Source organism: Staurois parvus, unplaced genomic scaffold, assembly GCF_062004578.1.
Source record: "Staurois parvus isolate SC_StPar_1 unplaced genomic scaffold, SC_StPar_1.0 ptg000042l, whole genome shotgun sequence".
NCBI lineage: Eukaryota > Metazoa > Chordata > Amphibia > Anura > Ranidae > Staurois > Staurois parvus.
In genome coordinates this window covers 432,488-445,429 of record NW_028317838.1, presented here as the reverse complement: position 1 = coordinate 445,429, position 12,942 = coordinate 432,488, and the positions used below count along the sequence as shown (strand labels likewise).

Sequence of the window (12,942 nt, the reverse complement as noted above, 5' to 3'; positions counted from 1 at the left end):
GTAGCATGACCACACAATTGCCAGTTAAAGTAGTGCAGTGCTGAACAGCAAAAAAAATGCCCTGATCATGAAGGGGGTAAAACTTTCCAAAGCTGAAGGAGGTTATAAATCTTCCTGTCATCGTACGCAGTTTGGTTTAATTTTCTTACATTTCACAGGCTGCCGTTCTTCTGAGTTCCACAAGGTGGTGATCACACATATACAGAGACAGGAAGTTATGTCAGGCACAGACAGGAAATGATGTCAGGTACAGATGTCAGGGATGTCAGACAGGAAGTGATGTCGGGCACAGACGGGAAGTGAGGTCAGGTTTATTCAGGAAGTGAGCTAAATTACAGACAGGAAGTGAGGTAAGGTACAGACAAGAAGTGATGTCAGGCACAGACAGGAAGTGATGTCAGGTACAGCCAGGACGTGAGGTCAGGCAAAGACAGGAAGTGATGTTGAGCACAGATGGGAAGTGATGTCAAGTACAGAATGGAAGTAATGTCAGGTACAGACGAGAAGTGATTTCAGGAACAGACATTAAGTGAGGTCAGGTATATTCAGGAAGTGAGGTAAGTTACAGACAAGTGATGTCAGATATAGACAGGAAATGAGGTCAGGTACAGACAGGAAGTGATGTCAGGAACAAACGGGAAGTGATGCCAGGCACAGAGGGGAAGTTATGTAGGACACAGACAGGAAGTGAGGTCGGGCACAGACAGGAAGTGATGTCAGGCACAGACAGGAAGAGAGGTCAAGCAAAGACAGGAAGAGATATCTGGCTCAGACAGGAAGTGATGTCGGGAACATACAGGAAGTGATGTCGGGCACAGACAGGAAGTGAGGTCAGGTATATTCAGGAAGTGAGGGAAGTTACAGACAGGAAGTGATTTAAGTTACAGACAAGAAGATGTCATGTACAGACAGGAAGTAATATCAGGCACAGACAGGAAATGGGGTCAGGTATATTCAGGAAGTGAGGTCAGTTAAGGCATAAAGTGATGTAAGGTAAAGAAAAGAAGTGATGTCAGGCACAGACAGGAAGTGAGGTGAAGTACAGACATGAATTGAGGTCAGGAACAAACAGGAAGTGAGGTCAGGCACAGACAGGAAGTGATGTTAGGCACAGACGGGAAGTGAGGTCAGGCAAAGACATAAAGCGATATCGGGAACAGGCTGGAAGTGAGGTCGGGCACAGACATGAAGTGAGGTCAGGTAAAGACATAAAGCAATGTCGGGCACAGAGGGGAAGTGAGGTCCGGAACAGGCAGGAAGTGAGGTCAGGTAAAGACATAAAGCGATGTCGGGCACAGATGGGAAGTGAGGTCGGGCTCAGACAGGAAGTGATGTCAGGCACAGACAGGAAGTGATGTCAAGCTCAGGCAGGAAGTGAGGTCAGGTATATTCAGGAAGTGAGGTAAGTTACAGACAGGAAGTGATTTAAGTTACAGACATAAAGTGATGTAAGGTACAGAAAAGAAGTGATGTCAGGCACAGACAGGAAGTGAGGTCAGGTACAGACAGGAAGTGAGGTCAGGAACAAAGGGGAAGTAAGGTCAGGTACAGACAGGAAGTGAGGTCAGGAACAAAGGGGAAGTGAGATCAGGCACAGACAGGAAGTGATGTTAGGCACAGATGGGAAGTGAGGTCAGGCAAAGATATAAAGCAATGTCGGGAACAGATGGGAAGTGAGGTCGAGCACAGACAGGAAGTGAGGTCAGGTAAAGACATAAAGCGATGTCGGGCACAGACGGGAAGTGAGGTTGGGTTCAGACAGGAAGTGAGGTAGGGCTCAGACAGGAAGTTATGTCAGGCAAAGACTGGAAGTGATTTCGGGCTCAGACAGTAAGTAAGGTCAGGTATATTCAAGAAGTGAGGTAATTTAAAGACAGGAAGTGATTTAAGTTACAGACATAAAGTGGTGTAAGGTACAGAAAAAAAGTGATGTCAAGTAAAGACAGGAAGTGAGGTCAGGAACAAACGGGAAGTTAGGTCAGGCACAGACAGAAAGTGTGGTCATACAGAAAGGGATGTAAGGTACAGACATGAAGTGATGTCATGTACAGACAGGAAGTGATGTCAGGAAGACAGGAAGTGATGCCAGGCACAGACGGGAAGTGAGGTCAGGCAAAGACAGGAAGTGATGTCGAGCACAGACGGGAAGTGATTTTGGGTACAGACGGGAAGTGATGTCAGGCACAGACAGGACATGATGTCAGGCACAGACAGGTAGTGAGGTCAGGTATATTCAGGAAGTGAGGTCAGATACAGACAGGAAGTGATGTCCGGCATAGACGGAAGTATATTCAGAAAGTAATTTAAGTTACAGACAGGAAGTGAGGTCGGGCACAGAAAGGAAGTGATGTCAGGCACAGAAAGGAAGTGATGTCAAGCTCAGACAGGAAGTGAGGTCAGGTTTATTCAGGAAGTGAGGTAAGTTACAGACAGGAAGTGATTTAAGTTACAGACATAAAGTGATGTAAGGTACAGAAAAAAAGTGATGTCAGGCACAGACAGGAAGTGATGTTAGGCACAGATGGGAAGTGAGGTCAGGAACAAATGGGAAGTGAGGTCAGGCACAGACAGGAAGTGATGTTAGGCACAGACGGGAAGTGAGGTCAGGCAAAGACATAAAGCGATATCGGGAACAGGCGGGAAGTGAGGTCAGGTAAAGACATAAAGCAATGTCGGGCACAGACGGGAAGTGAGGTCGAGCACAGACAGGAAGTGAGGTCATGTAAAGATGTGAAGGGAGTGACTTTTGGGTGTCGGGGGACCACTGTATTATCTTCCCAAATCATTATGTTTAAGTGACCCTGCGCCTGTTAGGGTACAGGGTGTACATGTGAATGTCCAAGTCCTGTGTATAGTGTGTGTTCCTTTGTTCTCGGCCACATGGTTGCCCATTGTCTACTGCCATGTGGCTATTCCTTAGTTCTATTGTGTCTTGCTGGCCAGCAAACTATTATGGGATGTACTGTTTGTGTATTGGTGCGGGGGTTGGTCAATGTCCTTTGCAGCATGGCTGCATCCCATTGTTCTGTGTCTTGGTTGGATGGGGAGGGCTGATGAGGTGTTTCCTGTCCCTGGTTGTCTTTCCCCACCCTCTGTATAAAACATGTTGTTTTGTGTAAAATAAAGTTGAGTTGGCTTCCTGTTTTAGAAGAGTTGGGTGCTGTCTATTTTCTGAGGGATTTCAAGGCTGATGTCCGTGGATGGTGTTCGGACAGGGGAAGCTGTGGTATAACGGAAAAACTCAGTGCGGTCTGGGTTCCGGTTCCGTTACAAAAGACATAAAGTGATGTCGGGCACAGACGGGAAGTGAGGTCGAGCACAGACAGAAAGTGAGGTCAGGTAAAGACATAAAGCGATGTCGGGCACAGACGGGAAGTGAGGTCGAGCACAGACAGGAAGTGAGGTCAGGTAAAGACATAAAGCGATGTCGGGCACAGACGGGAAGTGAGGTTGGGCTCAGACAGGAAGTGAGGTCCGGCTAAGACAGGAAGTTATGTCAGGTATATTCAGGAAGTGAGGTAAGTTACAGACAGGAAGTGATTTAAGTTACAGACAGAAAGTGATATAAGGTTCAGACATGAAGTGATGTTAGGCACAGACAGGAAGTGAAGTCACGTACATACAGGAAGTGATGTCAGGCAAAGACAGGAAGTGATGTCATGTACAGACAGGAAGTGATGTCAGGAACAGACAGGAAGTGATGCCAGTCAAAGATAGGAAGTGAGGTCAGGCAAAGACAGGAAGTGATGTTGAGCACAGAGGGGAAGTGATGTCAGGCACAGACAGGAAGTGAGGTCAGGTAAATTCAGGAAGTGAGGTAAGTGACAGACAAGAAGTGATGTCAGGTACAGACAGGACATGATGTCAGGCACAGACAGGAAGTGATGTAAGGTATATTCAGGAAGTGAGGTCAGTTAAGACAGGAAGTGATGTCCGGCACAGACAGGAAGTATATTCAGGAAGTGAATTAAGTTACAGACAGGAAGTGAGGTCGGGCACAGAAAGGAAGTGATGTCAGACACAGACAGGAAGTGATGTTGGGAACATACAGGAAGTGATGTCAGGCACAGACAGGAAGTGAAGTCTGGCACAGACAGGAAGTGACGTCAGGTTTATTCAGGAAGTGAGGTAAGTTACAGACAGGAAGTGATATCAGGCACAGACAGGAAGTGTTTCAGGCAAAGATATAAAGCAATGTCGGGCACAGATGGGAAGTGATGTCGGGCACAGACAGGAAGTGATGTCAGGCACAGACTTGAAGTCCGGTCGGGCACAGACAGATAGAGATGTCAGGCACAGACAGGAAGTGATGTCGGGCTCAGACAGAAAGTGAGGTCAGGTATATTCAGGAAGTGAGGTAAGTTACAGACAGGAAGTGATGTCAGGAACAGACAGGAACTGATGTCAGAAACAGACGGGAAGGGAGGTCAGGTACAGATGGGAAGTGATGTAAGGCAAAGACGGGAAGTGAGGTCAGACACAGACAGGAAGTGATGTCAGGTAAAGACAGAAAGTGATGTCAGGCACAGACAAGAAGTGAAGTCAGGCAAAGACAAAGTGATGTCGGGCACAGACAGGAAGTGATGTCAGGAATAGACAGGAACTGATGGCAGAAACAGACGGGAAGGGAGGTCAGGCACAGATTGGAAGTGATGTCAGGCACAGACGGGAAGTGAGGTCAGGCACAGACAGGAAGTGATGTCAGGCACAGACAGGAAGTGATGTCAGGCACAGACAGGAAGTGATGTCAGGTAAAGACAGAAAGTGTTGTCAGGCACAGACAAGAAGTGAAGTCAGGCAAAGACAAAGTGATGTCGGGCACAGATGGGAAGTGATGTCAAGCACAGTCAGGAAGTGATGTCAGGCACAGATGGGAAGTGATGTAAGGTAAAGACTGGAAGGGATGTCTGGCACAGACAGGAAGTGATGTCAGGCACAGACGGGAAGTGATGTCAGGCACAGACAGGAAGTGATGTCAGGCACAGACAGGAAGTGAGATCAGGCACAGACAGGAAGCTCCATGTGGGAGGAATTATAGAGGAGACGTTGCTGGAAGTGTGAGCAGAGGAGGTAATGAGATTGTATTTGATCATATCTCCCATCACTCTCCCTTGTGTGACACCATATTTCTCTGTCCCTCTTTGCCCTGTAAATGTCCCTCTTTTCGGTGTGATGTACACACAGACATATGAACAGACAATAGAACGGCCCAAAGTCTTCATATGGCTCTCAGATTTCCCTCAGATTTCACATTATTTCCCGTATTGAAGTGAAAACTCAGATAGAAAAGAAAAGTAATAGTGAGATCAGACATAAGTGGGTGTCACTGATCACATTGTCCCCAAACGTCACCCCAGATAAACGTTTTCCCGGTCAGGCTCCGGTCACACCAGGAACTGCACGTTTCTCATGACTCCCCACATGTGAGGTTACATGCGTTCGCAGGACGTTTTTATCATCGGGAAGCACAGGTGATCAGAGGGGCCAGACTTGTATTTTGCTCCCAGAGTCACATTTATGTGCGTTGCATTGCGTTTACTCACATTTACATGCGTTTATGTGCTCACAAAATCAGAAGATTAAAGTGGTTGTCAAGGTTCAGAATTTTTAAATAACAAACATGTCAAACTTACCAGCTCTGTGTAATAGGTTTGCACAGATCCACCAGGATCCTCCTCTTCCCGGTTCCCCCTACCAGCGCTCCAGGCAAGATGCTTACTTTGGGGCACTCATGTGTGCTCACTCCCGAGCCGCCTCTATATAACTATGAGAAACACAGAGCACGGTCTGACCCACCCCCACTCCCTCCTCACTGGCTGCTGTATCTCAGCCAATGAGGAGTCAGAGACCCTGGAGAGCTTCTATTCTTGTGCACAGTGCTGGATCGGGATCAGATAAGTATAAGGGGGAGGAGCATCACACTGAAGGTAAAAAACCTTCAGCCTCTAGATCCTCCCCTTTAACCCCTCGCCTACTGGGCACTGTCACCCCCTTCCTGTCCGGACCAATTTTCAGCTTTCACCGCTCTCGCACTTTGAATGACAATTGCGCGGTCATGTAACATTGTAGCCATATGAAATGTTTATCATTTTTTCACACAAATAGAGCTTTCTTTGGTGGTATTTAATCACCGCTGGGGGGGAGGGGAGTTATAAACAAAAAAAAAAGAGAAAAACATTTGAAAAAAAAAGCTTTGCTTTGTTTCTATTATAAAATTTTGCAAACAGGTAATTTTTCTCCTTCACTGATGTGCATTGATGAGGCCGCACTGATGAGGTGGCAAGGATAGGCAACACTGATGTGCATTGATGAGGCACCACTGATAGGACGCATTGATAGCCATCACTGATGAGATGGCAATGATTGGCAGCACTGATGGGCGCTGATAGGCTGCACTGATGAGGTGACACTGGGGGGCATTGATGAGGAGGCACTGATATGCAATGATGGTCACTGATAGGCGGCACTGCTGGGTGGCACTTGCAGGGGGCACTGATGGGTGGCACTGCTGGATCCTGGTGGGAGGCACTGCTGGGCAGCACTGCAAGGCACTGATCATGAGGGCCCTGATGACCAGTGCTGATATATGCTTTGATATCTGCTGGTTACCGATAACCAGCAACTGTATTTACTGCTTGATCTGCTCTGTCATTGGATACAGCTGATCACGTGATAAAAGGCCACATCATCACTTGATCAGTTGTGTCCGTAGGGCTCAGTGATCACAGATGTTGCCAGGTGCTCACCCCTGGGGGTGCGCTGCAGTGCATGTTCTGGAAGGACGTCATATGATGCCCTTCCAGAACTGGGTAACCAGGGGTATATTGGAGAATATATAATTGGAGGAGCAGCAGCTGCAGCTATATACCCCAGGCAGGCCGACGCATGGATTTTTTATTTCATTTTTGCATTTTTCAAAATCTTTTGATAAAAATTAGATCTGCAAAATACCGTGCCTCTGATCAAACACTTTAGGGTGTCTACTTTCTAAAAAAGGGTCATTTGGGAGGTGTTTGCACTTTCCTGGCAATTCAGGACCTCTGAAACTGGAATAGGTAGTAAGGAAGCTAAATATGACCTTTGAAAGCCTGAACGTGGACATTAGATTTTGGACCCCCTTACGTGGCTAGGCTTCCAAAAATGCTCTCATATGTGGTATCCCCAGAAGTAGCAGAATGTGTGTTGGGGGTGTAATTCCACATATATCCATGGCTTGTGTGAGAAATATCTCGTCTCTGAAAACTTTGTGTAAAAAAATAAAATCTTGCATGCACCCACATCCCATGTACAAGGGGCCTAAGAGATACCATCAGCTTGTGTCCCATTCCACCAGACTCCTAGAACTGGAAGAGGACATTTTTGGGGGGATGTGTTGTAGAAGAACCCAGACCACGGTATTGTGCTGTGAAAATATCATCCAACTTTATTCATCATATATATGTGACACTTTAACAACAGAAGGAAAGACATAGATTGTTTACATTTCAAGGATCTATTTATACCATTTATATCATCTATGCTAATAAACTGATTAACATATGACACGCCCCTCGTTAAAACCAGCCCCGCCCACCTATGTAACCCTCTAAACATCCAAATCCCTGTAACTTCCCAGAAGACACTTTCATCTTTTATCCATAACAAGCTGATTGGGTACAAGAGAACCCCGAGCCCCTCCTGCTCATTCCCACACAAGTCCATGTCACCATCTACAAGGTGAGAGGACCTGAAGGAGAACAAGACCATGACCACCAGCACCATCGCCTGACTGAAGCCATGCTCACATTTCTTTCTAATACTGCTTCTATGGTCTACTCAGATACAGATTTGGCAGATGTACATTCGTGTCTTCAAGGAGCTGATCAAACATGATCTGTGATTGACCATCTTTTCTGGGGTCCAGAGGTGACATTAGGGGTCTGATAGACCTCGTGTTTCTTTAAAGTGGATCTGTGACCAGCAATATGTTATCACATGCGAGGCTATTAACCCCCTATATGGCAATAATAAAGTTCAGAGAAAGAAAAGTGTAAAGTAACACACTGTAAATGAAAAAACACACAAAACACATTTTAAAGCCTCCAGTTCCCGTATACATGAGCAATTGCAAGGGTTGGGTGCGGTTATGTAGGAAAACATCAATCACACTACACATTGTACATATCTCTGCACACAGCAGAGGGAGAGGAATAACTCTAGGGCCGTCATTCATGGTTCACTATATAAACTGATGACCTCTAAAGGCTTTTAATGCGTCACCTATGGACAATTTCTGGTACTGAAGTTTGTCACCATTTCACAAATACGCACAATTTTGGCAAGTTTGGTATGTTTAGTATCTATATACTTGATATAAAAACACAATATTTTACATTTCACCAAACAAATTGTGTCATATATTGTTTTTTTAGCATATTAAAATGATCTTTAGTGGGTTTTTTTACAGAAAATATGCATTTGATAAACAGATGTGCTAATATCCTGTGAGATAGAGAATGGAAACTACCACCATTATAGTCTCTGATTTAGAAAATAAAGCATGTTTGTGGGTTTAAAGTAATCTTCTGTTCTAAAATGTGAATTTAATCATGTGCATAAAAAAGCAAAGCCACCATATTACTCAACCAAGTTCCAACTAACCCCATCCAACAAAATGGATCCCACTTCCCCCCACCCAGGTGACTGTTGGAACTCCTTTACCTTGTGTAGATATCCCCTTCTGAGATCCTCATGATCTAATATAAATGTACAACACTCTCTGACACCAGTTTTTAGACTCCACCTTGAGCTTCTGAGAGATAGTCAGCTGCCATGCAGTTCTGTGACACCACCTTAGGTGATGGAGCCACTTCTGCTGTCAGCTCTGCTATACCATCAATGGTGTCATTGGTTATCTGATCCATGACTCCAGTACACCGGTTCATCTTACTTATCTTAGATTACTTAGATTCCCCATCCCGTCTATGAAGGGCTCACTGCATAAAACATCTCCACTCCAGAGAAAATGTTTCTTCTCACTGGAAGGCCAGGGGAGTATTGGGAGAAATTGAGGCTTTCCCTTACAGATATGGGGGAGGGGCAACATTACCTAAAGTACAGCTATGGGTGGAATAGAAGGGAAGACATTTTAGGGTGCTCCTTCTACACAAGAAGTAATATCATCTGGAAGGACTAGGAATCCATTGGACCAATGGGGATTAAACATTCTGCAATACATTGAGACACCATGAAATGTTACTGGCCTGTGATTGGCTCTCCTATTGTTAGTGAAGTGAGACTCCCCTTGTCGGTGTCATTAATGGAAAGAAACCATGTGAAATGTTTCCCCCCAAATCCAAAAAGGTGACCCTCGTCGGTAGGTAGCCATCCTACTATTCCTGATATGAGTTTGTAGTCCCTGCTACTACAGGAAACATGCGGGCGATCATTTACACCTTTTACAGCAGGACAGTAAATATCAGAACACAATTCAAACATCAGACCAACAGCAGGAAGTCTGCTAACTGAATGTGTAATGCAATCTGTCATTAGCATTCCCAGAGTTCCCTCTGCAACATAGTTGTATCAGCTGTTGGTCCTGTCTGTAGATCTGTTATTTTCCCACCTTCTGTAACAGGGTGACAACCCTGATCATTCTGCAGGAACATTACACAGCAGCGTTGTCACCCTGTACAGGAAAGTCTTAGATAGATTATAAGTAAGACAACAAGTAAAGCCCAACTTCAGCTAACGCTTCTACAGCAGTTACAGCAACAGGTTCTCTATAAGGTCCAACCCCCCATATGAATGACAACTGACAGTTGTGAGCACCCCCAGCAGTGTTATAGGATTTGCCCCAACCCCTCCAACTGCCATTTTTCCCAAAAGACTTGGCCTTCTACAGGAAGTAGTAAAAAACAAACAATCTACTGGGAGGTACAAAAAAAAATAATACAATAGGAGACTCGGAAAAACAAAACCTGCTCTGCTAATGACAGATTTCATTATTAATGTCATTAGTGATTTTGCCCATAGTTACACTTTGGTGCCAACGTTGTAATATTTCCAGGGAGAAGAAGTTTTCTTTACAAACTTTACACCAAAAAGAGATGTGTGCACTCAGAGTGATTATTGTGAACCCCAATCAGAGGAATGTCAGTCCCCCGGAAGAAGTGGTAGGAATATGACCGCACACTCAGCACTTTGTAAGTTCAGATCTCTGGCAGTTGTATTGTGTGATTAGTCTATGGAGAGGAGTAATAGCTGGAAAGAGAAAACATGGAACAAGGATTTCTGATCTTCACCTGATGGAATCCCATTTGGCAGAACCACATGGAACACAAGTGGCCAGCTGGGCTTACGTTTTACTGCTGAATACATCCCCTAAATCAGCAGTAACTCAGTATTGGAAGGCCTGCATCAGCTTGGGATGTTGTTTTCTCACTGAACAGACTTCTTTCTAGCTGGTGTCACAGACACAGACCTGCCTGTAAAGTTGTCGCCTATGAGAGGAGATGAAATGTGGAAAGAAGTCATTGATAATGGGAGAGGAGATGGAACATGTATTGGGAGGAGTGGACAAGGTGGGCTTACGTGGAGACCTCAAGCCTGGCTGATCATGTATCAATAGTCAAAAGAACCTGGAATGGACTCTCCCACTGAGGCTTCAGAGACTTGGTAAGATACAATTGGACCCCATCCTAGTCTCTGGTACTGAGGCAGTGTTGGTCATGTATTACCTCAGGATACAGAAATGAAGAAAATGCTTGGAAACACAACTCAGTTGGTGAATCATGAAAATGCATTACATGTTCATTCAAAGTTCCATAAAACAGATAAAGATGAGAATCATGAGGGAAGCTGTTCAGTTATTGATACTTATCTTAAAGCAATTGTCAAAGATAAAATATTCAAATCCCTTCTAGTTGTGTATTGATGGACATAAGCACTAAACTCAGTTCATCCAATCATTACATTCCAGTTTGCTCAGATTTTAGTTTGTTTCTTTTAAGGTAACATTTTATCTTCTCCCTTCTTCTTTAGCTTGTGGGATGACATTGGGGATGTGAAACTAACTTGTGACACCTGAAACTTCTTTAATATCACTTTTCTTCCAGAATATAGTCTATGCTGAAATTTGTGAATCCTCCGGTGATAGATTAGACCGGCATTAACTGTAAAGGTTTTATCACATTGAGAGCATTAAAATGACTTCTCTCCAGTGTGAATCCTCTGGTGTCTGATAAGATCGGATTTCCCTGTAAAAGCTTTATCACATTCAGAACACTGATATGGCTTCTCTCCAGTGTGAATCCTCTGGTGTGTGATAAGATCTGACTTCACTGTAAAAGCTTTATCACATTCAGAACACTGATATGGCTTCTCTCCAGTGTGAATCATCTGGTGTTTGATAAGATGTGACTTCTGAGTAAAAGCTTTATTACATTCAGAACACTGATATGACTTCTCTCCAGTGTGAATCCTCTGGTGTATCATAAGGCTTGACTTCCTTGTAAAAGCTTTGTCACACTCAGAACACTGATATGGCTTCTCTCCAGTGTGAACAATCTGGTGTGTGATAAGATGTGACTTCCGTGTAAAAGCTTTATCACATTCAGAACACTGATATGACGTCTCTCCAGTGTGAACAATCTGGTGTATGATAAGATCTGACCTCTGAGTAAAAGCTTTACCACATTCAGAACACTGATATGGCTTTTCTCCAGTGTGAACAATCTGGTGCCTGATAAGATGTGACGTCCGTGAAAAAGCTTTATCACATTCAGAACACTGATATGGCTTCTCTCCAGTATGAACTCTTTGGTGTACTGTAAGGTCTCTCTTGTGTGTAAAAGTTTTGTCACATTCAGAACACTGATGTGGCTTCCCTCCATTGTGAACCTTCTGGTGTGTGATATATTTTCTCTCCATTGTAAAATCTACAAAAAAAGTAGTTTGAAATGACTCCTCTTATGTATACTGGGGTTGGACTTTAGTGTAAAGCCATTGTCACTTCCAGAACACTGAAATTACTTTTCTCCTGCTGGATCAATGTGGAAGAGGATCCAAACCATGACTTTTAGATATGACTTGTATCCCGTGTGAATCCTCCAATGAACTGCAGTAAAGACTTTCAGTCAATTAAGACATCCATATGTCTTGTTTTCCATGTGACTCAGCTGTATTCATGAAGACCAAAATGTCCCAAAAACTTGGTTCATCAATCTACCTGTAGAGAAAGAAAAAAGTTAGAATTCTATATAAAGGGCTACATAAAGTTACTTTCTATTTTTAATGTTCATTACTAAATATATCTTATGAATAGAAAGAATATGTACAGCATTATCTACAGTATTTTTTTTAATCAAATAGATTTTATTAAGAAAGTTTATAAGTGCGCACAGTATTCCCAACATTCAGCCCAGACAATGGAGTCATACATTCTCATGTATAGGCAGTTGTGGCACTGTTACAGATCATACAGAACAATAACTTGCTTTGTCTATGGTGTCACTTTTACCTTTTATAAACAAATGAACAGAGAAAAGAAGAAACAACCTAGAACAATTCAGCTGTACACGGCAAGTAACTCCCCCCCAGTACATACATAGATAGCTGACACCGATCAATGAGGCCCGTGTCTACAGGATCATACCCCAAGTATGGGCCCCCCATGTAGTCACCATTCAGTAGGATACAACTGGCCGTTCTCCTTCTATGGGGCTAAAAGAGCTAAGATTTTAAAATCCTATGAAGAACTAACTAGGAGTGAACAAGGAGTATCCAGCCAGTTCTGCCAGACATACATCTCCTGGGGGAATTACAATGTTGGAGAGTTCATTTTTCACATGTTAATGTGGAGATCACCTGCTCAACCCACTGGTGTCTGCTGGGAGTTTGAGATGATAGCCAAGATCGGGATACTTTTTGTGGTCAAGCAGCCTCACTATTGCTATATGACTT

At 44.1% G+C, this 12,942-nt stretch overlaps 1 protein-coding gene across 1 annotated transcript in view; it reads right to left on the bottom strand.

Moving 5' to 3' along the window:
• The window catches only part of LOC149470476 (uncharacterized), a 491,741-nt gene that overhangs the window by 446,042 nt on the left and 32,757 nt on the right, over nt 1-12,942 (bottom strand). The window contains exon 2 of the mRNA XM_089663270.1: nt 11,192-12,208. Within this exon, the coding sequence (XP_089519396.1) occupies nt 11,192-11,910 (719 nt within the window). The 5' untranslated portion in view covers nt 11,911-12,208. The remainder of the gene's footprint in view (nt 1-11,191; nt 12,209-12,942) is intronic.